This window comes from Leucopleurus acutus (assembly GCF_964270905.1).
Source record: "Leucopleurus acutus genome assembly, chromosome: 8".
In the NCBI taxonomy this organism is placed as follows: domain Eukaryota; kingdom Metazoa; phylum Chordata; class Mammalia; order Artiodactyla; family Delphinidae; genus Leucopleurus; species Leucopleurus acutus.
The window spans coordinates 73,823,528-73,848,016 of NC_139151.1; the positions used below are offsets into that span (position 1 = coordinate 73,823,528).

The 24,489-nt window shown below is 36.2% G+C and overlaps 1 protein-coding gene across 1 annotated transcript in view; it reads left to right on the forward strand.

Annotated features, from left to right (window-relative positions):
* The window catches only part of PRMT3 (protein arginine methyltransferase 3), a 136,005-nt gene extending 113,254 nt beyond the window's left edge, over positions 1-22,751 (forward strand). The window contains exons 14-16 of the mRNA XM_082845357.1: positions 4,569-4,619; positions 4,816-4,903; positions 22,631-22,751. Of these exons, the coding sequence (XP_082701483.1) occupies positions 4,569-4,619; positions 4,816-4,903; positions 22,631-22,740 (249 nt within the window). The 3' untranslated portion in view covers positions 22,741-22,751. The remainder of the gene's footprint in view (positions 1-4,568; positions 4,620-4,815; positions 4,904-22,630) is intronic.
* Positions 22,752-24,489: the final 1,738 nt, after the last annotated feature.

A 24,489-nucleotide genomic window follows, 5' to 3' on the forward strand; every position in this document is an offset into this window, starting at 1 on the left:
AAAAATAAACCTTCTTTATTTCCAGATTTTATAAACACTTGTATATACTGGTGGGATTTCATTCTTCCTCCCTCCTACCCCTCCACCCCCTACACTGATCTTTGTGCATACATGTGCATACATTGAAAACCCCACCAGATGATGTTATAATTTTTCCATTAAAAAATCATAGGTATCTTAAAGGAATTCAGAGGGGAAACATAGTGTTTTATATTTACCCAACGATTTATCGTTCTTCTCTCATTTTTGATGTTTCAGGTTTCCTTCCAGTATTATTGCCCATGAGCCTGAAGAACTTCCTTTAAAATGTCTTCTAAAAAGCCTGTTGGCAATGGATTCTCTTAATATTCCTTCACTTGAAAATTCATTTATTTTATCTTCATTCCTAAAGGATGTTTTTCCTGGATATAGAATTTTGAAAGGTTTTTTTTGTTTGTTTTGTTTGTTTGTTTGTTTGTTTGTTTTGTTCCAATATCTTTTTCTTTTCCATCTGGACCTCCTATTACATGTATGTTAGTTCCACAGGTCCCTGAGTCTCTGGGCATTTTATTTCAATCTTTTCCCCTTGTTTTTTAAAATTAGATAATTTCTTTTGATCTAACTTCACATTCACTGACCTTGTCCTTCCTCTATCATCTCCATTCCGCAATTCAGCAATTCAGCCCAGGAAGTTTTTTGTTTCAGTTATTGTGTTTTTCAGTTCTGAAATTTCCATTTGGTTCTCTTTTCATAGTTTCTATTTCTCTACTGAGAATTCCTATCTTTTGATTCATTTCAGTGTGTTTATTTTACGCCATTGCTATTAACTTATACCAGCATAGTTATTTGCTTTAAGTCTTTGTCTGATAGTACCAGCATCTGGATCATCTCAGCATTGGCATCTGTTGATTGTCTTTTCTCTTGAGAGTTGGTTACATTTTCCTGGACTTTGTATGTTGAGTAATATTGGATTGTATCCTGGATATTTTGGACTCTTAGTTGGGTTATAATCATCTGGGCAGTGTTGATGTTCGTTGTTAACAGGCAGTCCATCCAAAGTCAAGATATAAGTTCTGTCAGCAGTGTCTTGGCAGACAATGGTTCAAATCTCATTTCCATTCTCTAAGAGTTTGCTATACTGTTCTGGGTCTCTCCTGCACATACACAGTTTAGGGATTGGTCTGAGACTTATACAGGTTTTTCAGTTTGACAGAATTATATAGTATTTTGATTCTCTCTTGGTATCTAAAGTATAATGAACCTCAAGGTTAAATATTGAATTTGGAGAGGAGTTGAGGAAGATGGCAGAAGAGTAAGACGCGGAGATCACGTTCCTCCCCACAGATACATCAGAAATACATCTACACGTGGAACTGCTCCTATAGAACACCCACAACGCTGGCAGAAGACCTCAGACCTCCCAAAAGGCAAGAAACTCCCCACGTACCTGGGTAGGGCAAAAGAAAAAACAGAGACAAAGAATATGGACGGGACCGGCACCAGTGGGAGGGAGCTGTGAAGGAGGAAAGGTTTCCACATACTAGAAGACCCTTCACTGTCGGAGACAGGAGGCCGGGGGGGGGGGGGGGGGGGAAGCTTCGGAGCCGCGGAGGAGAGCGCAGCAACAGGGGTGCGGAGGGCAAAGCGGAGAGATTCCCGCACAGAGGATCGGTGCCGACCGGCACTCACCAGCCCGAGAGGCTTGTCTGCTCACCCCGACGGGGCGGGCGGGGCTGGGAGCTGAGGCTCGGGCTTCGGTCGGATCCCAGGGAGAGGACTGGGGTCGGCTGCGTGAACACAGCCTGAAAGGGGCTAGTGCGCCACAGCTACCCGGGACGACGGAGTCTGGGAAAAAGTCTGGACCTGCCGAAGAGGCAGGAGACTTTTTCTTGCCTCTTTGTTTACTGGTGCGCGAGGAGAGGGGATTAAGAGCGCTGCTTAAAGGAGCTCCAGGAACGGCCGCGAGCCGCGGCGATCAGCGCGGACCCCAGAGACGGGCATGAGACGCTAAGGCTGCTGCTGCCGCCACTAAGAAGCCTGTGTGCCAGCACAAGTCACTATCCGCACCTCCCCTCCCGGGAGCCTGTGCAGCCCGCCACGGCCAGGGTCCCGTGAGCCAGGGACAACTTCCCCAGGAGAACGTACGGCGCGCCTCAGCCTGGTGCAACGTCACGGTGGCCTCTGCCGCCGCAGGCTCGCCCCGCATCCGTACCCCTACTTTCCCTCGGCCTGAGTGAGCCAGATCCCCCGAATCAGCTGCTCCTTTAACCCCGTCCTGTCTGAGCAAAGAACAGACGCCCTCAGGCGACCTACACGCAGAGGCGGGTCCAAATCGAAAGCTGGACCCCAGGAGCTGTGCGAACAAAGAAGAGAAAGGGAAATCTCTCCCAGCAGCCTCGGGAGCAGCGGATTAAATCTCCACAGTCAACTTGATGTACCCTGCATCTGTGGAATACATGAATAGACAACGAATCATCCCAAATTGAGGAGGTGGACTTTGGGAGCAACGATATATATTTTTTTTCCCCCTTTTCCTCTTTTTGTGAGTATGTGTATGCTTCTGTGTGAGATTTTGTCTTTAAAGCTTTGCTTTCACCATTTGTCCTAGGGTTCTGTCCGTCCGTTTTTTGTTGTTTTACTTAAAAAAATTTTTTTTCTTAATAATTATTTTTTATTTTAATAACATTATTTTATCTTTATTTTATTTTATCCTCTTTCTTTCTTTCTTTCTTTCTTTCTTTCTTTCTTTCTTTCTTTCTTTTCTTTTCTTTTCTTTCTTTTCTTTTTCTTTCTTTCTGCTTTTTCTCCCTTTTGTTCTGAGCCATGTGGATGAAAGGCTCTTGGTGCTCCAGCCAGGCATCAGGGCTTTGCCACTGAGATGGGAGAGTCAAGTTCAGGACACTGGTCCACAAGAGACCTCCCAGCTCCATGTAATATCAAACGGCGAAAATCTCCCAGAGGTCTCCATCTCAACGCCAGGACCCAGCTTCACTCAACAACCAGGAAGCTACAGTGCTGGACACCCTATGCCAAACAACTAGCAAGACAGGAACACAGCCCCACCCATTAGCAGAGAGGCTGCCTAAAATCATAATAAGGCCACAGACACCCCAAAACACACCACCAGACATGGACCTGCCCACCAGAAAGACAAGATCCAGCCTCATCCACCAGAACACAGGCACTAGTCCCCTCCACCAGGAAACCTACACAACCCACTGAACCAACCTTAGCCACTGGGGACAGACACCAAAAACAACGGGAACTACGAACCTGCAGCCTGCAAAAGAGAGACCCCAAACCCAGTAAGATAAGCAAAATGAGAAGACAGAAAAACACACAGCAGATGAAGGAGCAAGATAAAAACCCACCAGACCTAACAAATGAAGAGGAAATAGGCAGTCTACCTGAAAAAGAATTCAGAATAATGATAGTAAAGATGATCCAAAATCTTGGAAATAGAATAGAGAAAATGCAAGAAACATTTAACAAGGACCTAGAAGAACTAAAGAGGAAACAAGCAACGATGAACAGCACAATAAATGAAATACTGAATTTGGTTTGGGCCCAATCCACATTAACCCTACGGATCAATAAAACTCCACATTCTTAACAAAAGCAGGAAAGTACAGTAATTAGCTTTATAGTGATTTTTCAGAAATCAGTTTCCAGTTTTTAAGACTTTATAAGCTTTATTTAATGCCAGTTTTAAAATAGATTAAGTCAAGCCTGTCCCACTAGTGAAAGAAAAAGGAATGGTATCGTTCAAATTTTAAACAAAAATAAGTGAAAATTATTTATTTGTTTGAACATGTTAATTTCTTCTAGAGGCCTTTTTGTAAACTGTTAACAGTAAACCTGAGAGTTACGTTGGAGTTTCTTCTTTGGGTATTTGCCTACACATACGTTTAATTTGAATAGTCTTGTTTTTATTTTCAGGAAAAAAAACGTAATATTTTAAAATTTCATTTATCTCATCACAAAAATAATCATAGTACTTTGCTTTAAAACTGGATGAACAAGAGCAGAAGAAATTAAATGAGCGGGCTTCATATAAAAGAGTACGTTTTAGTTATTTATTGCTGTGGTTAGCAAACCACTCCAAAACTTAGCGCCTTGAAGTCAAAAATCATGTAGGTTTACTTGTCTGTGTTTCTGCAGTCTGGACTGGACCTACATACTAGTTCTGCTCCTAGGGTTTTTCATGCTGCTGCAGTTGTGTGGAGGCTTGACTCACATGGCAGCATCTCAGTGGAAGAGTCTGGTTGGGCGAGGGGCCGCATGAGCCTTTCTCCATGTAGATCCTCACCTTTCAGTGGTCCACCACGGTCATTTCTCTAATTTAACACATACTGAGTATTTGATTAGCCTTGTTGCCCTTATTATTATGTTGTTTCTGTGGGGAAAAGCCAAATTATATTACTTTATTTTTACTAATATCGTGTTTTCCAGGAAAAATAGTGACCTACCATAAGTTTAAGAGTGTCTGATATTGGAAATGGTTTCTTATTTGCCATGGCTTAAGACTGTATAATCAATTGTTATGTAATTAGTTTAATAATTATTTATATTCCTTTGTTTTTAAACAGGCACTTGCTGGCTACTTCGATATATATTTTGAGAAGAATTGCCACAACAAGGTAAGTATCACGAGTTGTCTCATAAGAATTAATTATGTGAAATACATTGTATTTTATTTTTGTGCCCCAAGGTGTTTGATCATAAGCATTTTGCTGTTGTAAGCAGTTGGAGCTTGTATTAGATGTAGTAGATTAATGTACCATGATATTAAAAATCTTGTGCTTCATCGGGTACTTTTGAACTCTACCAATGCAGGTCGTATTCTCTACGGGCCCCCAGAGTACCAAAACACACTGGAAACAAACAGTATTCCTATTGGAAAAGCCATTTTCAGTTAAAGCAGGTAAGAAAGAAAAAGGGGGAAAATGTCTTATCCATTCTGAAGTAAACAATATTCATTCATTCTACAACCACTTTTTCTATGCCCACTGTATTTGAAGCAATATGACATACTAAGATAAGTTCTTAGAGTTTACCATGTACATAAATTTTAGGTGGCCTATCGTTTCATTAAAGAAGTAAGTTAAAGAAAACTTTTATTTAAATTTAATTTCTGCCAGTTAAAATATATGTGACATTATGTAGCTCTTATTTTGAGTACCACAAATTCAGAAAATTTTTCTTTAAGCAATAGCTAATACGTATTAAGTAGCAAATATAAATAAAAGAAAATATTCTCATTTCCCAAGTGACCAAAGAGAAATATCACCAGTAGAAGTAAAGTGTAAATTAAAGAGAATGTCATTCAGTAGTTATTATATTCAAAATATATTTTTATTTGTCTAGAATGCTCTCCACTGTGTCCACCTCCTCAAATCTTACATAGTGTTTGAAGACTGATCCAATTCTACATTCATCTCATTAATTGTTCACTTACACAAGCACCTATAGTTCTTACATACCTACACATTTAACTCCAAAAGTTAGAATTTGATTGTGGAATTTTTTTTTTAACTGCTTATTACATATAAGTCTTCTTGTCCCATCTTCACTGAAAGCCTTCTGACTGTAGGAAAACTGAATGTACAACAGACTTCATTGTAAAGATATTCAACATCAAATTATTTGTGTGTCTCTCAAAAGCAACACGGAGCAAAAATTTGCAGAATGATTCCTACAATATATGATTTATATGAAGTTTGAAAACATGTAAAACAGCTGTATGTACACACACACATAGTAAAAGTAAGAAACAACACTTAAGAATGGTAACCACTGAATTCATGGTAGTGGTTCACTTTAGGGAAGGATGGAAGTAGGATCAGGGAAGGCTACAAAGGGGGTTTAGTGCCATGTATCTGAACAATTTCTTTTAAAAACTGAAGGAACTGTGGCAGAATGTTAAGATTTGACAAAGATGAGTAGAGGTCATTAAATCATTCTCTTTGTGTTTAAAATATTTCATAAAATTCTAATGTGGTTTTGATTTCACTGTTGAGACATAAAGGAATTTAGTAGATGCAAATAAACACTGTTAGAGTAAAGCAGCACCTTGTCATTTTTTTCACTTTGAGGTTGCAGTGCTATGGAAATAAAACCTTGATGGCGTGATTTTCTCTTTCTCTAGAAAGCTTGAGCACAGCAAAACTGAAATGAAGCCAACACATCCTCATTTCTGTTTCTTTGTTTTGTTTTTTGTTTAGCTCTGGTATTTGGATTGATTTTGGGAAAATTGAAAATACTGCTTTTTTCCCTCACTGTAACCATTTTGTTGTCTTAATGCTAAAATTCTAAAGGCAATACTAATTCTTTCATGTTTTAATCTTGAGGGGGATTTAAGATAGCATTTGAATTTTCTCCTACCTAATTACAACAAAGTATTATTTGATGCCTAGTGAAATTTTGAAATCCTAAATATTCTTTACCCAGTAATCCTTACAGTAATTGATTCAGCTTTTTCAGAATACTGTGAAGAAGGTATATGATTCTAATGCTGCCCTCTGGCACCATCTACATTCTCTTTTTCTTTCATTGCCATTGTGTGTACTCATATTTAAATGGTAAGGCCAATAGGCTCCCCTAAAATAGCACAACCTGCGGAGAGTTTGAAAGAGAAATTTCAAACTAAGGAAAATGTGGTCATTCTCAGTTACAAGAATTTTTTTTTTTAACCCTGCTGTAGTTAAGCCTTTGGTGGTAGTACTGATGAATAGAAGCCAGAAGCTCTGGGGCAGAGTATTGGGGTACACATTAGTCAGAAAAAGAGCTCTGGAGATCTTCGATACGCCCTTGAGTTTTAGATGAGTGCTAAGATGGTGTGTATGTGGGATGAAATGCCTGAGGTCAGGCAAAGCAGTTGGAGTAGTTGTGAACCAGATATTTCCCAGCATTTACACAGGGCTGGGGTATTCAAATTTCATCAAGCTAGAGTGGGGCGTCTTTCTGGACTCTATTCAGTGGAGATCCCAGAAGGACCATAGTAGCGGGAATAAACTGTCACTTGAGTAAAGGCAACTCTGGATGCTCCTTAACAAAGCTTAAAAACAAGTCTTAAGAGGAAAAACTGAACTGCGTGTAACCTTAATAGCAACAAAGGAGAACAATAATATCAGATGTTCAATGACATAAAATTCAACATGGGCCAACATTCAATCAAACATTGAATGCAGGAAAATACCAGTCAGTAGAAACAAACCCAGAAATGATAGAATTAGCACACAAGCATGTTGAAATATATTATAACTACTTTTATATGAACATAGGAAAATATGAGAAGATATTTACAATCCAAATAGGACTTCTAGAGATGGAAATTACAACATCTGAAGTGAAAATGTCATTTGATGGAGTTAACGGCAGGAAAGACCAGAGAACGTAAAGATAGAGCAATAAAATGTATCCAAAAAGAAGCACAGAGAGGGGGGAAAAAGATTTTTTTAAAAAAAAATTAATGGGGCTTCCCCGGTGGCGCAGTGGTTGAGAGTCCGCCTGCCGATGCAGGGGACACGGGTTCGTGCCCCGGTCTGGGAAGATCCCACATGCCGCGGAGTGGCTAGGCCTGTGAGCCATGGCCGCTGAGCCTGCGCGTGCGGAGCTTGTGCTCCGCAACGGGAGAGGCCACAACAGTGAGAGGCCCACGTACCGCAAAAAAAAAATTAATGTATCCTCAGTAACCTGTGGGAAAATATGCAGCATTCAACCTTAAATATAATAGTAGAAGTCCATGGAAGAATCAGGGGCAGAAAACATAATGGATAAAATTTTCTTATATTTGATAAAAACTATAACTCACAGATTGAAGAAATTGAGTGAACTCCAAGAAATTGAGTGAGCTCCAAGAAGGATCAACACAAAGAAAACAACCCCAGGACACATCATAAACAAATTGCTGGTATGCAGTGATAATTAAAAAAAAAAAAAAAACTTTAACCAGAGAAAAAGAAAACATATAGAGAGGAGCAGACCAACAATGCAAAATATATTAAAGTAAGCTCTTCAAGTGGAAAGAAAATATCACCAAAATTTTCAATATTTAGAAAATTCCACTCTAAACAAAGGAGTGGAAAATGCCAGAAATGGTAAATGTGTGTGAGTACAAAGAAAAGCCTTTATTTTCTCACTTTTTAATTTCTTAAAAGATAATTGACTATTTAAAGCAAAAATAATAATGCATTGTGTGTTTTAAAACATATAGAGACATAAAATATATGGCAATGATTTAAAAAAGAAATTAATTAGAAAATGGAAATATATTGTAAAGTCCTTACACTTAGATGAAGCAATTTAATGGTGAACTGATGAATTAAGTATGTACATTGTAAACCCCAGAGCAACAGCTAATAATTTTTAAATTAAACCACAAAATCTAGCTAATAAGCTAGTAGTGGAGATAAAATAGAATCCTGAAAAGACTATTCAATTCAAGAGAAATAGGAACATAAACAGATGGACAAATAGAAAACAAAAGGTATGATGGTAGACTTAAATTCAAACATATTGATAATTATATTAAATATGAATGGTCTATACATCCAGATGATGGAATTTCATTCAGTGCTAAAAAGAAATGAGTTATGAGCCCGTGAAAAGACATGGAGGAATCTTAAACACAACTTACTAAGTGAAAGAAGCCAATCTGAAAAGGCTATACACTGTGTGATATGTGGTAATGACATTCTAGAAAAAGCAAAACTATGGAGATAATAAAAAGATCAGTGGTTGCCAGGGGCAGGGGATACAAATAAGCAGAACACAGAAGGTTTTAGGGCAGTGAAGATACTCTTTATGATATTATAATTAGGATATATGTCATTTACATGTGTCCAAACTTGTAGAATATGTAACACCAAGAATATGTAACACCAAGAGTGAACCCTAAGGTAAACTACAGAATTTTGGTGATTATGATGTATCATCAATGTGGGCGCATCCTTGGTTTAAAAAAAAAAAAAAAAAAAAGTACCATTCCAATGAGTGATGTTGATAGTGGGGGAGGCTGTGCATGTGTGGGGGCCGGGGGATATGAGAAGTCTCTGTACCTTCCTCTCAGTTTTGTTGTAAACATAAACCTGCTTTAAAAAGTTAAGTCTTTTAAAAAATGTTAATAGTCTAAACATGCCAATTAAAAGGCAGAAATAAACAGAATAAAAGCAAGAACTAACTAAATGCTGTTTACGGGAAACACACTTAATATAAAGACAGTAATTCCGGTTGCCAGTGACGTTAAGTGCATTCATCCCATCTGTCTCACTGAATGCAGCTTTAAAACCAGAATGCATGGAACAGCTCTTTGAAATCTCTGAAAAGTACATAATAGCAGATAAATTGGAGAAGATTACCAGAATTTGAAGTACCACTGAACTGGTGGTAAATTTGTGATTAGTTTTCCTTCAGTATCCCCTAGCCTGGACTCCAGACAGCCTGAAACTCAGAAGAGGGCCTCAGCACAGACAGGAAGAGCTCCCAAAGGAGCCCTCTGATTCTAGCTTGAGGAGTGGGGAAAGGGTCTCCTAATGCTTAGAGAGAGTGGGGGGAAATCCCCATTTTCTTTTCTATGTTTCTTCTCTGTTCTCCCATATCGCAGCCCGCAAGTAATCCTACAGTGGTGGCAGCAGTAACAGTGGCAGCAGTGGGGACCTGCATACCCATAGGTAAATGAGTGGGTGTGGCTGTGTTCTAATTAAATTTTATTTACAAGATCAGCAGCCAGACTCAAAAGCCTTCCATAAAACAAATCTCCAGGCACAGATTGCTTCATTGCAAATTCTCCCAGCAACTTAAAGGGAGAAATAACACCGGTTCTACATAGTCTCTTCCAGAAAATAGAAGAGAGCTAATTTTATGAGGGCAGTATTATCTTGATACCAAAAATTAGACAAAGGTAGTACAAGAAAATTAAACTGCAGACCAGTGTCCCTCATGAATATAGATGTAGAAATCCTCAACAAAATAGTAGCAAATTGAATCCAGCATACATGTATAAGAAGAAAACACACCATGACCAAGTGCGTTTTATTCCAGGAATGCAAGGCTAATTCAATATTTTAAAATCTTGTAATGCAGTCTGCCATGCTAACAGTCTAAAGAAGAAAAGCCACATGATCATATCAGTGGATGCAGAAAAAACACTTGACAAAATTCAATATTCATTCATGACAAGTACAGCAAACTAGAAATAAAAGAGAACTTCCTCAACCTGACAAATGGCATCCATACAGTCTGTAGCTAGCATCATACTGAATAGAGAAGGACTAAATGCTTTCTCCCTAAGTTTGAGATAAGGCAAGGATGTCCAGTCTCACCCCTCCTACACTTCTATATTGGAAGTCTTAGCCAGTGCAATAAGAAATGAAAAAGAATTAAAAGCCATTGGAAAGGAAGAAATAAAGCTGTTGTTATTTATAGATCATGTGTACATAGAAAATTCTAAGAAATCTGCCCAAAAACACTACAGAACTAGTAAGTGAATTTAGCAAGGTTGAAATTGACAGGCTGATTCTAAAATTTATACCAAATGCAATAAGAACCATATTGGAATTATTATACTATGTGAATTCTAAACTTACTTAAAAATTACATTAACCCAGGCAGTATAATACTGGCATATAAAAAGTAGATATATAGATTAATATAACAATAGGAAATCCAGAGTCTCAGTTTTGTATAGTCAATTAAATTTTTCCAAAGGGCCAATGTAAATTCAATGGGAAAAGGATAGTCTTTTCAAAAAATGGTGTTAGAATGACTGAATATTCATAAAGGAAAAGAGTGAATCTCAGTTTTTATCTGACACCAAATATATAAAAACCAATCTTAAATGGATGATAGACCTAAATATCAAAGCTTGAAACTGTAAAACTTCTAGACGATAACATAAGAAAGAATCTTGAGACTTGAGGTAGGCAAAAGTTTATGAGAGTGAGATATTACTAAAACTCATTGAACTGCACATTTTACATGTTACAGTTTTATTGTATATAAATTACACCTTAATAAAGTTAATTTTTTAAAAACCCACACTGGACCGTCAGGATATCCAGGATAAAATCCAGATTCCTTACCTTGGCCCTTTACAGTCTGACCATGTTTTCATCATTTCCAACCCCACCCTGTCACAGCCCCACATAAGCCCATCATATGCTCCAGCTCTACTGCTCATTTTTTAGCTAACTTTCCTGTCTTTTCTTCCTTGCTTTTATCTAAGGTATTCTTCTACCTAGGAAACTGTTTTTACCTCTTTCACTTGATGAATTCCACTTTTCCCTTTATGACCCAGCTTATTTCTGTAAATCTTTCCTCTTTGTCCTTAGAAGGTTAACTGCTCTGTTCTTTGTTCTTCCAGATCAATTCAGGCATACATCTGTGTTAGAACATACCAGTGTATAGGGTAAAGGGTTCTAATAGAAGATGAGTTGTTTGCCTCTCTCACTTCTTTTTTATCTGATGTAGTATTTGGCATATTAGAAATATCCTGCTGAACGAATGAATAAGTACAGTAATATGTGTTGTCATTGAAATTAATTTGCTCTCATCACTGTGGGTGACACACTCCAAGGGCATTTATCTAGCTCCTGTATTTGGTTGCCCCATTTTGTCAGCTCTGATGTGCTCAGAAGTTTCGGCATGGCTAAAGAGAGTTCTCTGTTGTTGAGTTAAAAAGTAGTTTTTGACTCTGTATGGCATGTAAAATTTTTAGATAAAATTAAATAAAGCCAGAAGTCTAATCAGGACAATTTGCTGTGTATGTACTGCTTATTTTACTGTCCAGAAAGTAATATGACAAGATTTTTTTAACAAATAAAATATTGTATACATAGCTGTACAGTTATTCTTCCGTGTGTGTGTGTGTGTGTGTGTGTGTGTGTGTGTAAATATCTTCAGTAATGATAAATCTTTTTTTGGGAATGGTAAATCTACCGTTGCGGGTAGACTGGATTTTTGGAAAGCAAGAAAAGACAGTGTGAATAGGGAATTTCTCAGACTAAGAATTTTACATTTGGCCAAAAGCACAAGGGAACTATAAAATGATGAGCCTAGTTTGTTTTTGCTTCATTTTGGGTTTTTGTTGTTGTTGCTGTTTTCACAGCCTAGTTCTAACAATAGTTCCAAAAGAAGTACTCTGCAACATTTGAGAACTTCCTGCATTGTGGGAGTTAAGAGACCAGACTTCCAGGATGAATACTTTTAAAGGATTTAAAGAACACTTACTTTAAATTCAGGATTTTTTTATTTGTTTTCCTTTAAAAATAATGTACAATTTTATTGTAAAAGCTTATGTGGCAGTATTTATTTTAAAAATTCAGATCTTTTTCTTGTGATTTGGCTTTGAAAAATATTATTAAAATCAGGCTGTTTAGTCCTCTTTCTCTATTATTAGTAAGGTCTTATGTGATGGAGAATCCATGTCTTTTTTTTTTTTCTTTCACTTTTTAACTCTAAGCTTTAATAGTGATAATAATGATTTTTTATTTATCCCCCTTGTGGGGAAATGAAATTTTATTGCTCTGGAAGAAACTTAATTTTAAAAAACGACTAGGACAGAATTAAAATGAAATCAATTTTGTTCTTGATTGAACTGCACCGCTGCTTTGTGGTATACTAATAGCCGTCTGCCAATGATAAAAACAAAGTGATATAGCACAGTTCCATAGAGAGTGTCCTATTCAGCTCTCACCACAGTATACACACTTAACAGCATCAGTCATTTTATATCTATTTGACACTGATTAATTACTCTGATCTATTCTGGTATTATAGCCACTGACTTGGTACTTTAGTCAGGCTTGAACAATTGAAGTGAGTGCAGCAGTGTGAACTATGTATTTATTACTGTGACCCTTCGTGCTATTTAATTAACATAAATAAGTGCTGTTTGCACCCCCGTTTTGAAATTAAGGTTATTACAGAAATAGTTATTTTACTGGTATTTCATTTTAAGACATGAAAGTTACAGCATCAGCTTATAAGACAATGTTACAACTTTTTTAAAAAAATAAATTTATTTATTTATTTTTGGCTGCGTTGGGTCTTTGTTGCTGTGCGCAGGCTTTCTCTAGTTGTGGCGAGCAGGGGCTACTCTTTGTTGGGGTGCACGGGCTTCTCATTGTGGTGACTTCTCTTGTTGCGAAGCACGGACTCTAGGCACTTGGGTTTCAGTAGTTGTGGCTCGCGGGCTCTAGAGCGCAGGCTCAGTAGTTGTGGCACACGGGCTTAGTTGCTCCGCAGCATGTGGGATCTTCCCGGACCATGGATCGAACCTGTGTCCCCTGCATTGGCAGGCGGATTCCCAACCACTGCGCCACCAGGGAAGTCCCTTAATGTTACAACTTTTTAATTAGTCAGGTATTTTAATTTAACATTGGTGCTTAAAATTTTTTCTTTTGTGAAAATTTAACAAAATTATCCACTGCCAGTTCATCTTGAGTTGGGCTGTATTTTAAATTAAGGGGTACAAAGACCACTTAAATATATTCTTTAAAGTTGAAATGCAGAATTAGATAACGTGCTTTATAGGCACCAGGGAACATTTCCATTTTGACCCTACGCTAAGGATTGAATAGGATAGTTACAAACTAGCCAACTTAACATTTTTTTTAACATGTCTAAAGCAACTTAAGGAGCAGCAACCATTAGGGCACATACACTAAAAAGAAATATTTGCAACAAAACCTCATATACATCAACAAGAAAATCACTAAAGGTAAATGCTCAGAGGATTTCTTTTTAGATGGTGGTTAAACATTTGAAATATTAATAATACCCATCACTACTGATAATCACTGAATTGCAAATCAAAGCAGATTCTGGTTGTTGTTTATCTAAATAACAAAGATGTTTTTATCATTTTCTTTCATTCTTTTTCTGTTGTTGCTTGGTTTCTAATAACGCTCAATATTGATGAAGATGGCAGGAGTGTAAAACTGGAACACACTTTATTCCTTTTTTTAAAAAGTATTCCACTTCTCATAATCCATCCTAAGGAATCGAGTGAAAATTTACTTTCTTAAAAAATCTTTGCTATTCTAAGCAGTGAAAGTAACGTAATTTGCTTTTCTTTAAAGTATCTTTATAGAATTTTTTCATTTTTATATAAACAAATCTTCAACCTTTTCCTTTTGGTTTCTGACTTTGGTTCCGTACTAAAAAATTTTGTATTACTATATTTACACATTTCTCTTGACTTCTTTCCTCAGTGAGTTAAAATGCCCCGTTTACCATGTACTGAATCTCCATAATGGATCTTTTGGTTTCTCTACTATATTCTATTTATCTATGAATTTATTCCTAAGCCACCACATTTTAAAAACAGCTTTATTTTATATCTACATACAGTAAAAATTCACACATTTTAGGGCTTCCCTGGTGGCGCAGTGGTTAAGAATACGCCTGCCAATGCAGGGGACACGGGTTCGAGCCCTGGTCCGGGAAGATCCCACATGCCGCGGAGCAACTAAGCCCGTGCGCCACAACTACTGAGCCTGCGCTCTAGAGCCCGTGAACCACAGCTACTGAAGCCCGCGTGCCTAGAGCCCGTGCTCTGCAACAAGAGAAGCCACCTCAATGAGAAGCCCATGCACCACAACGAAGAGTAGCCCCCTCATCGCAACTAAAGAAAGCCCACGTGACAACAAAGACCCAACGCAGCGCCCCCCAAAAACATGTCCTCCTTCTAGAACTTGCAGTCTCTTAGAAAAAAAAAAAATTCACACACTTTAATTGTACAGTTTAATGAATTTTGACAAATGTATACCCCACCCTAGTTAAGACATAGAATATTTATATCACTCTAAAAAGTTTCCTTGTTGATCCCCTCTGCAGGCAGTCATCCCCACTAGAGTTGGTCATCCCCAGCTTCAATTTCCAGACCAGGAGAACTACTGATCTTCTCTCTATCACTGTGTATTAGTATTACTAATAGTTAAGGCATTAGTATTCTTTTAGAATTTTATATCAAAGTTACTATACAGAATATACTCCAGTTTCTTTGCTTTTAGCATATTTTAAAAATTCATCTGTGTATCAGTAGTTTGTTCCTTTTTATTGCCAAGTAGTATTCCTTTGTGTGGACTTACTGTAATTTACATATGCATCCACTTGTTGCTAGACTTTTGGATCGTTTTCAGTTAGGCGCCATTATGGATAAAATAGCTATGGACATTCATGTAAAAGTTTTTGTGTGGGCATATGTTTTCATTTCTCCTGGGCAGATACCTAGGAGTGGGATTATTGAGTCTTATGGTAAATATATATTTAACTTTATAGGAAACTGGCATACTTCTTCACAGTGACTGTGCTTATTCAACATTCCTACCACTGTTGACGGTTCATTTGCTCCACATCTTTGTCAACACTTATATAAAAGGGCAGTCATTTTAAGTCATTCTATTACATGTATATGTAGTGACAGCTGTGTTTTTAATTTGCATTTGCCTTATGACTAATGATGTTGAGCATCTTCTCATATGTTTATTGATCATTTGTACATCTTTTTTTGGTGAGGTTTCTTTTAAAATATTTTGCTCAATTTTTGATTGGGTTGTCATCTTATTGAGTCATAAGGATCTTTATATATATGCATACAAGTTCTTTGTCAGATGTATGTGGTGCTAATATTTTTATTCCAATGCCTAGTTTGTCTTTTCATTTTCTTAAGGTCTTTTGAAGTCTGTGCTTTTGTGTCCTAATTAAGAAATCTTTGCTATCTTAACATCAAAGTTTTTCCTTTATGTTTCCTCTAAAAATTTTATAATTTTGTCAGTACATCTAGGCCTATAATCTGTTTCACGTTGATTTTAAAAATAATAGTTCATCTTTTCCCAAATGTGTATTAGGTTGTCTCATCATCATTTCTTGAAAAGACTATGCTTTTCTCATTTAATTATCCTGGCTCTTTTGTCAAAAATTAATTGACCATATATGCGTAAGTCCATTTCTGAGCTTTATTTGTTCCATTAATCTGTGTCTTTTCTTATGCCAGTAAGACACCTTCTTTGTAAGGTGATATAAGTCCTACTTTATTCTTTTTCAAAATTGTTTTCACTATTCTAGATTTCTTAAATTCCATATAAATTTAAAAATCGACTTATTAATTTCTGGCAAAAAAAAAATCCTACTAGGATTTTGATAGGGAGTGTGTTGAATCCATAGACTGCTCTGGGGAGAACTGACTTCTTAACAGTACTCTCATCCACAAGCAAAATGTATCTCCCCATTTACTTAGATCATTCTTAGCAGTGTTTCATAGTTTGATGTAACTAAATGTTACATATATGTTGTTATATTTATCTCAAGTATTGCATGCTTTTTCAATGCTATTGTAAATGCTATTGTGGTTTTTTTATTATAATTTGTAATTCTTCATTGCTCACATGTAAAAATGCAATTAATTTTTTGTATTGATCTTATATCCTGAGATTGCTAATCCTTTCAGTTCTAGTAGCTTTTTTTTGAATATTGCTTAAGGATTTTCTATTTGTTAAGACCATATAGTCTGCAAATAAAGACTGTTTTACTTTTTTGCCCCCAGTCTGTATATTTTTTTCTTTCCCCACATCTTAATGCTGTGACTAGGACATCCAACAGAATACTAATTAGAGGTGGTCAGAATGAGCATCCTTACCTCAGTCCCAGTCTTAGGAAGAAAGCATTCAGTTTTTCACCATTAATAATGATGTTATCTATAGTTTCTCATAGATTTTCTTTATCGGGTTGAAGAAGATTCCTTCTATTCCTAGCTTGCTGAAAGTTGTTAGAAATTAATTTTGTCACAATTTTACTCAAATAAAAAAGAAATTAATTTTGTCAGATGCTTTTTCTACATTTGCGTGAGACAATCATGATTTTTCTCTTTTGTTCACAGGATATTTTTTTATTTCTTACGCAGCAGGTTCTTATTAGTTATCTATTTTATACATATTAGTGTATGTTCAAAGGATTTTTGAATCTTTTTTCATAAGTGATATTTACCTGTAGTTTTCTTCTAATAAATTTATCTTCTTTTACACTAATATGTATAAAATGGATAACTAATAAGAACCTGCTATATAAAAAAATAAATTAAATTCTAAAATTCAAAACAAAAAAAGTTATTTTAGTATCAGGATAATGCTGCCCTCAAAAGATGAGTTATGGAGTATTCCCGCCTTTATTTTTTGTACATTTGGTATTACTTTTCCTTAAATATTTGATAGAATTCCCCAACGAAGACCTTTGGGTCTGTCTTCTTTGTTTTCTAATATAAACATTTCAAGTTATCAGTTTTTCCTCTAGGCACTGTTTTAGCTATCGGCCACCTGTTTTTACATGTTGTGTTTCATAATCATTCAAATCGAAATGCTGTCTAATTTTCTTTTAGATTTTTATTTTGATTTATGGAATATTTAGAAGTCTGTTTAATTTCTAAATATTTTGGGCTTTTTCAAGTATCTTTCTGTTACTGATTTTTTATTTCATTCAGTTTTCGTCAGAGAACATATTCTGTATGATGTCTATATGTTTAAATGTATTAAGATTTGTTTTATGAACCAGTATATGATCCATCTTGGTTCTATAGATGTCAGCCAGGTCAGGTTGGTTAATAATGTTCAGGTCTTCCATATTCTTTCTGATTTTCTGTCTAGTTGTTATTATTATCAACAAAGGAGAGGAGAACTTTGCAGTGATGATTGTGGATATGTCTGTTTCTTCTTATGGTTCTGTCAGGTTTGCGTCATGCATTTTGAAGCTCTGTAATTATATGCACACAGAAGTTTATGATGTCTCATTTATGAATTGAACAACTTATCAATTCGAAATGTCTTTATCTCTGGTTATTTTTTTTTCCTTTAGTCAACTTTGTGTGAAAGTAATATAGCCATTCCAGCCTCTTTTTTTTTGTGATACGCGGGCCTCTCACTGTTGTGGCCTCTCCCGTTGCGGAGCACAGGCTCCGGACGCGCAGGCTCAGCGGCCATGGCTCACGGGCCCAGCTGTTCCGCGGCATGTGGATCTTCCCAGACCGGGTTACGAACCCGTGTCGCCTGCATCGGCAGGTGGACTCTCAACCACTGCGCCACCAGGGAAGCCCTCCAGCCTCTTTTTGATTAATGTTTATGTAGACTATCCCTCTCCTTACTATTACTTTTAACCTGTGACTTTATATTTTATTATTTCATTTTATCTCCTCCCTTGACTAATTAGCTATACACTTGGGTTTGTTTCTATAATGGTTGCTCTAGAGTTTCAAACATGCACCTGAAGCTTATCACAGACTAACATCAAATGATGTCATACCACTACATTTGTAGTTTTGACTCTTAAAACAATACTCTTCTGTTTACCCTCTCTGATCCTTTGTGCTATTTTTTTTTTTTTTTTTTTTTTTTTTTTTTTTTTTTGCGGTACTCGGGCCTCCCACTGCCGTGGCCCCTCCCGTTGCAGAGCACAGGCTCCGGACGCGCAGGCCCAGCGGCCACAGCTCACAGGCCCAGCTGCTCCGCGGCATGCGGGATCTTCCCGGACCGGGACACGAACCCGCGTCCCCTGCATCGGCAGGCGGACTCCCAACCACTGCGCCACCAGGGAAGCCCCTTTGTGCTATTTTTATAAAAACATTTCACTTCCCCAAATGTTTTAAATCCCACAATACAGTGTTACTATTTTTGCTTTAAACAGTCAATTATCTATTAAATAAATTTTAAAAAGGAAAAAACGTATTTACCACATACTTACTATTTTCTAGCACTGTATTCCTTTGTGTAGATCCAGGTTTCTTTTTGGTGTCATTTTCCTGCTGTCTGAAGAACTTCCTTTAACATTTCTTGTAGTGCAGGCCTCCTGGAAAAGAATTTCTTGCTTTTGTTTCTTTGAAAAAAGAATTTTTTTCTTATTTTTCATTTATTAAGGATTTTTGCTGGATATAGAATTTTTAACAGGTTTTCTTTCATCACTTCAAAGATGTGTCCAGCTGATGAAAATTTTGAGATCACTCTTTTCTATCTTCCCTTATATGTAATATGTCTTTTTTTCTCTGAATATTTTACAGATTATTCTTTTCATCACTGGTTTTCAGGAAGTTAAGATGTGCCTTGATGTGTTTTTGTTATTGTTGTAACTTTTTTTTTCCTGCTTATAGGCCTCAATTTGCAGCGCTTTAAAAATCTATCCATTTTAAAATGGATGTCAAACACTGGAAGCATTATTTTGCTGAATGTTTGGATTTTGGTTCCTTTCTTTTAAAAAGTATGTGAAGTTTGCTTTGGCAGGCAATTAAGTTATTTAAAGATTACCTTGATCTTTACAAATGTTTTAAAGCTTTGTTAGAGAGCAGTGGTGTGGCCTTTACTCTTTGGGTGGTGTAATGCTAAAGCGTAATCTGGTGTCTCTAGTGAATCATCGTAAGTGTTCAGCAGGTTCCTTCTATTCTGGCTGCTTGGAACTCAGACCTCCCAGCCTGTGTGAGCTCTGGGAATTGTTCGGCTAATTGCTCCCTAGGAGTTGTTCTTTGCTCAAAATCATGAAACTTTACCATACACAAACAGAGATCAGTATTTAGTTAAAGTCTCAAGAGAACTCAATGAAGATTTATGGAACTCTTTCCCTGAAAATAACATTTGAAATTAGTTGTATCTCTTTTTTCCCCCATAATAGTAGTACATCTGTATTCTTAATTTCTGTTTTATGTCATATTGCATTGTGTAGAACATTCAAGAATAATGTTAAATAATGTAGTGACAGTGGTATTTTTGCTGTGTTCTCACTTTAATCTAAATGCTGCTGTGTTTGCTTTTTATCATATTTGCTCTCAGATTTTGATAAATATTCTTTCACTAAAGAAAGTTACACTTCTTATGTAGATAAGAGACTTTTTCTATGACTAGATGAAGTTTATTAGTAAAGGCCCATTTATCATTATATGGTAATTTGAGCATGTGTATGTCCTAAAATCCTGCAGTTTCCATCCTAGAGAAACTGTTGTCTTATGGACACAACAGACATATATAACGGTAATCATAGCAGCATTATTTGTAATAAAAAAAACTAGAAATAATTTAATGGAAGAACAAATAAATAGCAGTCTATCAATACAGGATACATCTCTGTGAAGTGGAACTATTTTGAATAGGTAATGGTAACAAGAAATTAGAATCATGGTTACCACTGGAGGTTGGAGAAGTGATGTGATTGGAGGGACATAATACGAGGTTTCAGTGGTTTGTGTAAGATTCCAGCCTGATGTTGGGTCTGTGGAGATCATTTCATTATTTTTATATCTCAAGTATACATTATCTGTCTTTTCATACATAGGAACTACTGTAGAGAAGCAACTAAATTAAGTAATTTACACTAAGACACATTGCTTATAAATAGGAAGGAATTAACAAGCCACTAATTTGTAAAATTCAACACTTGTTAACTTGTGTTGATAATTCAGTAACAGTAATTTAAACCTAATAACCAAGTTGGTAATTACTCTTTTCTGTCATATACTTATAAAACCAATAGCAGTTTATCATAGAGCAGCTACTCATTTCCAATTTTAGTATCAGTAAATGATAAGTTCAGAATATGACTGTTGGTATAAAATAACAATTTTTAAATGTTGGTAAAAAATAGAAACAAGAAAATATTGCCTATATATTCGAAAATGGAAAATCTCTTAGATTTGTTGAAGATACTTATGACTTCTTCCCTAGGTTAATGTCTTAATGGTCAAGAAAACATGTATTATAGTTTATTAAAGTTATAGAATAAAAATTATTATATAAAATTTAATATTAGTAAAATTTTTATAAAGTGGCTAAATGTTTTTACAAATAATGTCATAGAATAGTAAAATTTTGACTGTCTCATGTCCATTAAAGTGTATTAAAACTATAATAATAAATTTTCAGGTAGAGATAGGGAGGTACTAGACTGTAGTTGACGAACATGGGCTCTGGAATCAAAACTGCCCTGCTTAACATCCTGGTTCTTCCCTAACTGGTGGTATGACCTTGGGCAAATTGCTTAGCCTTCCTGAACCTTGTTTCTCATCTGTAAAGTAAGGGAAACGTACTTAACCTCACAGAGATACTTTGTAATCATTAAGTGAGATAAATCACGTAAAGGCTTTAGAATAGGGCTAGCACAAAATAAATGTTAAATAAATATTAGCAATTATTGTCTAATAATTAACCTGAACTTTCTACAAAGTTTGTAGAACTACCTCACAGGTAATCTTTGTCAGGCTATTGATGAGCTTGGCGTGTGATGTAGTTTTTTTTTTTCATTTTCTTAGTAATATAGAGGAATAGGTCAGATACAGAAGCCAAAGAAAGCCAGATGTACGTATTAACGTAACACCCACACGTAAAATCACTGTTATATTAGGTTACATAGACTGCATCTTGGGCCACATTATTTTTTCCATTACTCTAATTCCTTAATTTTGTATTAAACTATATAAGCCTTGCCTTTTTTACAGGCTGTGTAGAATGTATCAGTAATGGAATCTTTATACTCTGAAGTATAACTATGAGGTGGTTCTGCTGTGTTTTACTGTGTTATTTCACTATCATATTGAAAAGCATTCAGATTCTTTAGCCCTTAATGTGGGGGATTTGATTTGCAGCATTTTATAAAATAAGATATTGATTCAGTATTTTGATAGTTTTATATAGATTCCACAATCATTTTATATGGAGCCTCACTGTATCCATCCAGATTTTCAAAGCTATACCTGATAGTATTTGCTGTGATTTTACTCTTATTAAAGCAAGGAATGGTGATCAGTTACAACTTCACAATCTTGTTTTTATTTTTAAATGGCTGTTGGTAAATAAATGAAAAAACTTAAAATGAGAAGTATCTATAATCAGAAAAGCACATAGATATAATTCCATTTTGGAGTGAAACAAAATTTGGAGCATACAGGATAAGTTTTTAGGGAATCATTCTTTGCCTTGTATTTTTTGTGTTCATTCTTTTACCTGTGTAAGCTCTGTTTTACGTTTACGGTGTGAGTACCTTAAAGGCCAGCAGCCTTGTCATGTGCCTCTATAAAATACACATGTAAATTTTCGCAGCTGTAATTTTCATTTCCCCAAAATGCCATTCACCAAGGGCTCTCTGTATGTGTTTTCTCTTCCTTAAAAGCTGCTCCATGTACACTCGTTAAGGTAACCTTGACTTTAGTCCTCAGATAATTCATCCATTAATTCTTGTGAAGCTTTGCCTTTTACTGCCTTCCGACCATCCCCAATCCTCACCTCCAGCACACTTTAGACACATACCTGTTGTATAATTGTTAATGTAGCTATTTCTCTTCACCCTTGACCATGAACTCTTTGAGGGCAGGGGCCATGTCTTTTTTTTTTATGCCCAGGACGCACCATAAGGGCTCATATTGAGGAGTCCAATAACACAGCCCCCAACCCTGCAGTGACCACTGTAGTTTTGCTTACTCTTTCACAAGCATTTGACACTTGTGCTGCGTAAGTTAGATCTGTTTTGTTCAAAAATTAAACGTAAAATTGCCCTAAAAAATTTTAAGTTAAAAAAAAATTAGTGAAACATTTCACACCAAAAAAGAGCAATACTAGGTCTACTCTTACTTTTCTGCTACACTGTATTCCTTGAATTCTGAAACACACTTTTTGCCTTTCTTCTACAGGTGAAGCCTTGAAAGGAAAGATCACAGTGCACAAGAATAAGAAAGATCCACGGTCTCTCATTGTGACCCTCACATTGGATAATTCAACTCAAACTTATGGTCTCCAGTGAAAAGGCCACAAAAGCACTACTTTGCAGTTTTTGTTGTAGGGGAGGGGTGGGGAGGGAGGGGAGGGGTGGGGAGGGAGGGTTTTATGTGAGCGCATGGATGATGGCTCCTTTCCTGAGCCTCCTCAGTAGGAGAGAAGAAGCATGGCAGGAATCTGAGGATGCAGCTAAGGAGGGCACTGCCTGATCCTGGTGATCCACCGCCATAATCACATTCTTGGAAGTCTGGTCAGTGAGATTTAACCAAATGTAACCCCTACATTGAGTTTGCCTGTATTGAAAGTCATTTAAATTGGCCTAAATTTGGAACAGAGATAGTCTTTTGTTGTTTTAAATAAGTTTCTTACTATAAATTTTAAATACTGGTAATTGATTAGTTATTTGGATGTTGTTTTATTAAACTAGTAACTGTGTACAAGGTATTACATATTTTATTGCAGATTTCCTTTCTGAGGAGTAGTTTTAATTGTATTTGCTAGAATATCAGGCTATAATACATTAAAAGAGCAAGCATAAGGGACTAAAATATGGAAATGAGACCACACAAATTGTATTTGAAGACAGCTTAGTTGATTGCCACATAATTCTGTTCTCATTTTTTAGCTTCTTCTCTCTTTGCAAATATTCTTGAGTCATATAGTTTTCTAGTATTGCCCAGGAAATCTAGTTTCAATGCATTTACCCTAGGTTTCATAAAAGTTTTTAAAGATTGGGATAAATATGTACTTATTTACTAATACTTTTTTCAAACTAGATTTATGTGCAAAGTTAAACATGTAACTGTTAATATACTTATATCACTCTATACAATTGTGTCATTTACAATTATTGACTCAGTTTGAAGCGCAGAACAGAAAACATTCAATTAAATGTATACAACAACCATTAGCATTATAAAGTGACATTTCAATATATTAAAGCCTTTTATAAAATCAGAAGCATTTAAAACAAGTCTTAACAAAGGAATCATTTTTAAGATAACGGAAATTTTAAGGAGAAGTGGGTCACATGCTTCTTTTCAGTTCACCAGCTGGTTCTTTTTCAAAACAAGACACACACAAGGCAGCATAGTTAAGTGTTGAGAAGCATGAGCTCTGGAGCCAGTTCAGGCCTTGGCTGCAGCTCTTACTTCCTGTGTAATCTTAGGTTCCTTAACCTCTCTCCCCCTCCATGAATGTTGCCAATTCATAAAGTGATACATTTCAACTGTTGATACTTAGGTCAGTGCCTGGCACATAGAAAACAGTCAGTACATGCTAGGTGATATTAATTATCATCATCATACAGACAGGGACCCCTTCCAAAGAATACATGACATGGACATTAGATCAGTTTGTGAATTGTCAACCTCATCAAATACTACACTAGTATGTGTGTGGGAAGATTACAACAGAAATTAATATTTAATATAGGAAAAACTGTATCAAAAAGAAATTGTCTTTTGGTCTTTATTAGAAAATTGGACTCATAGCAATGGGAAGAATAACCCCTTCAAATTATGATATTTCAGATCTTGGTCTAAGTCTTCCTTCATAAGCATGATTTCTCTTGTCACTGGGCTAAACTAGTTAGCTTGTTTTCACCATGATTTGAATTCAGACCATTACTGGAAATGTGTAGTGCTGATAATATAGCACAAAGTACTTTAAATTTTTGTCTGGAATGACTTCACGTACAAATTTGAGCAGGGTGGGATGATAAAACAAAAATAAGCCCATAATATTTACCATTAAATTTTTAAAGTAACCAAAA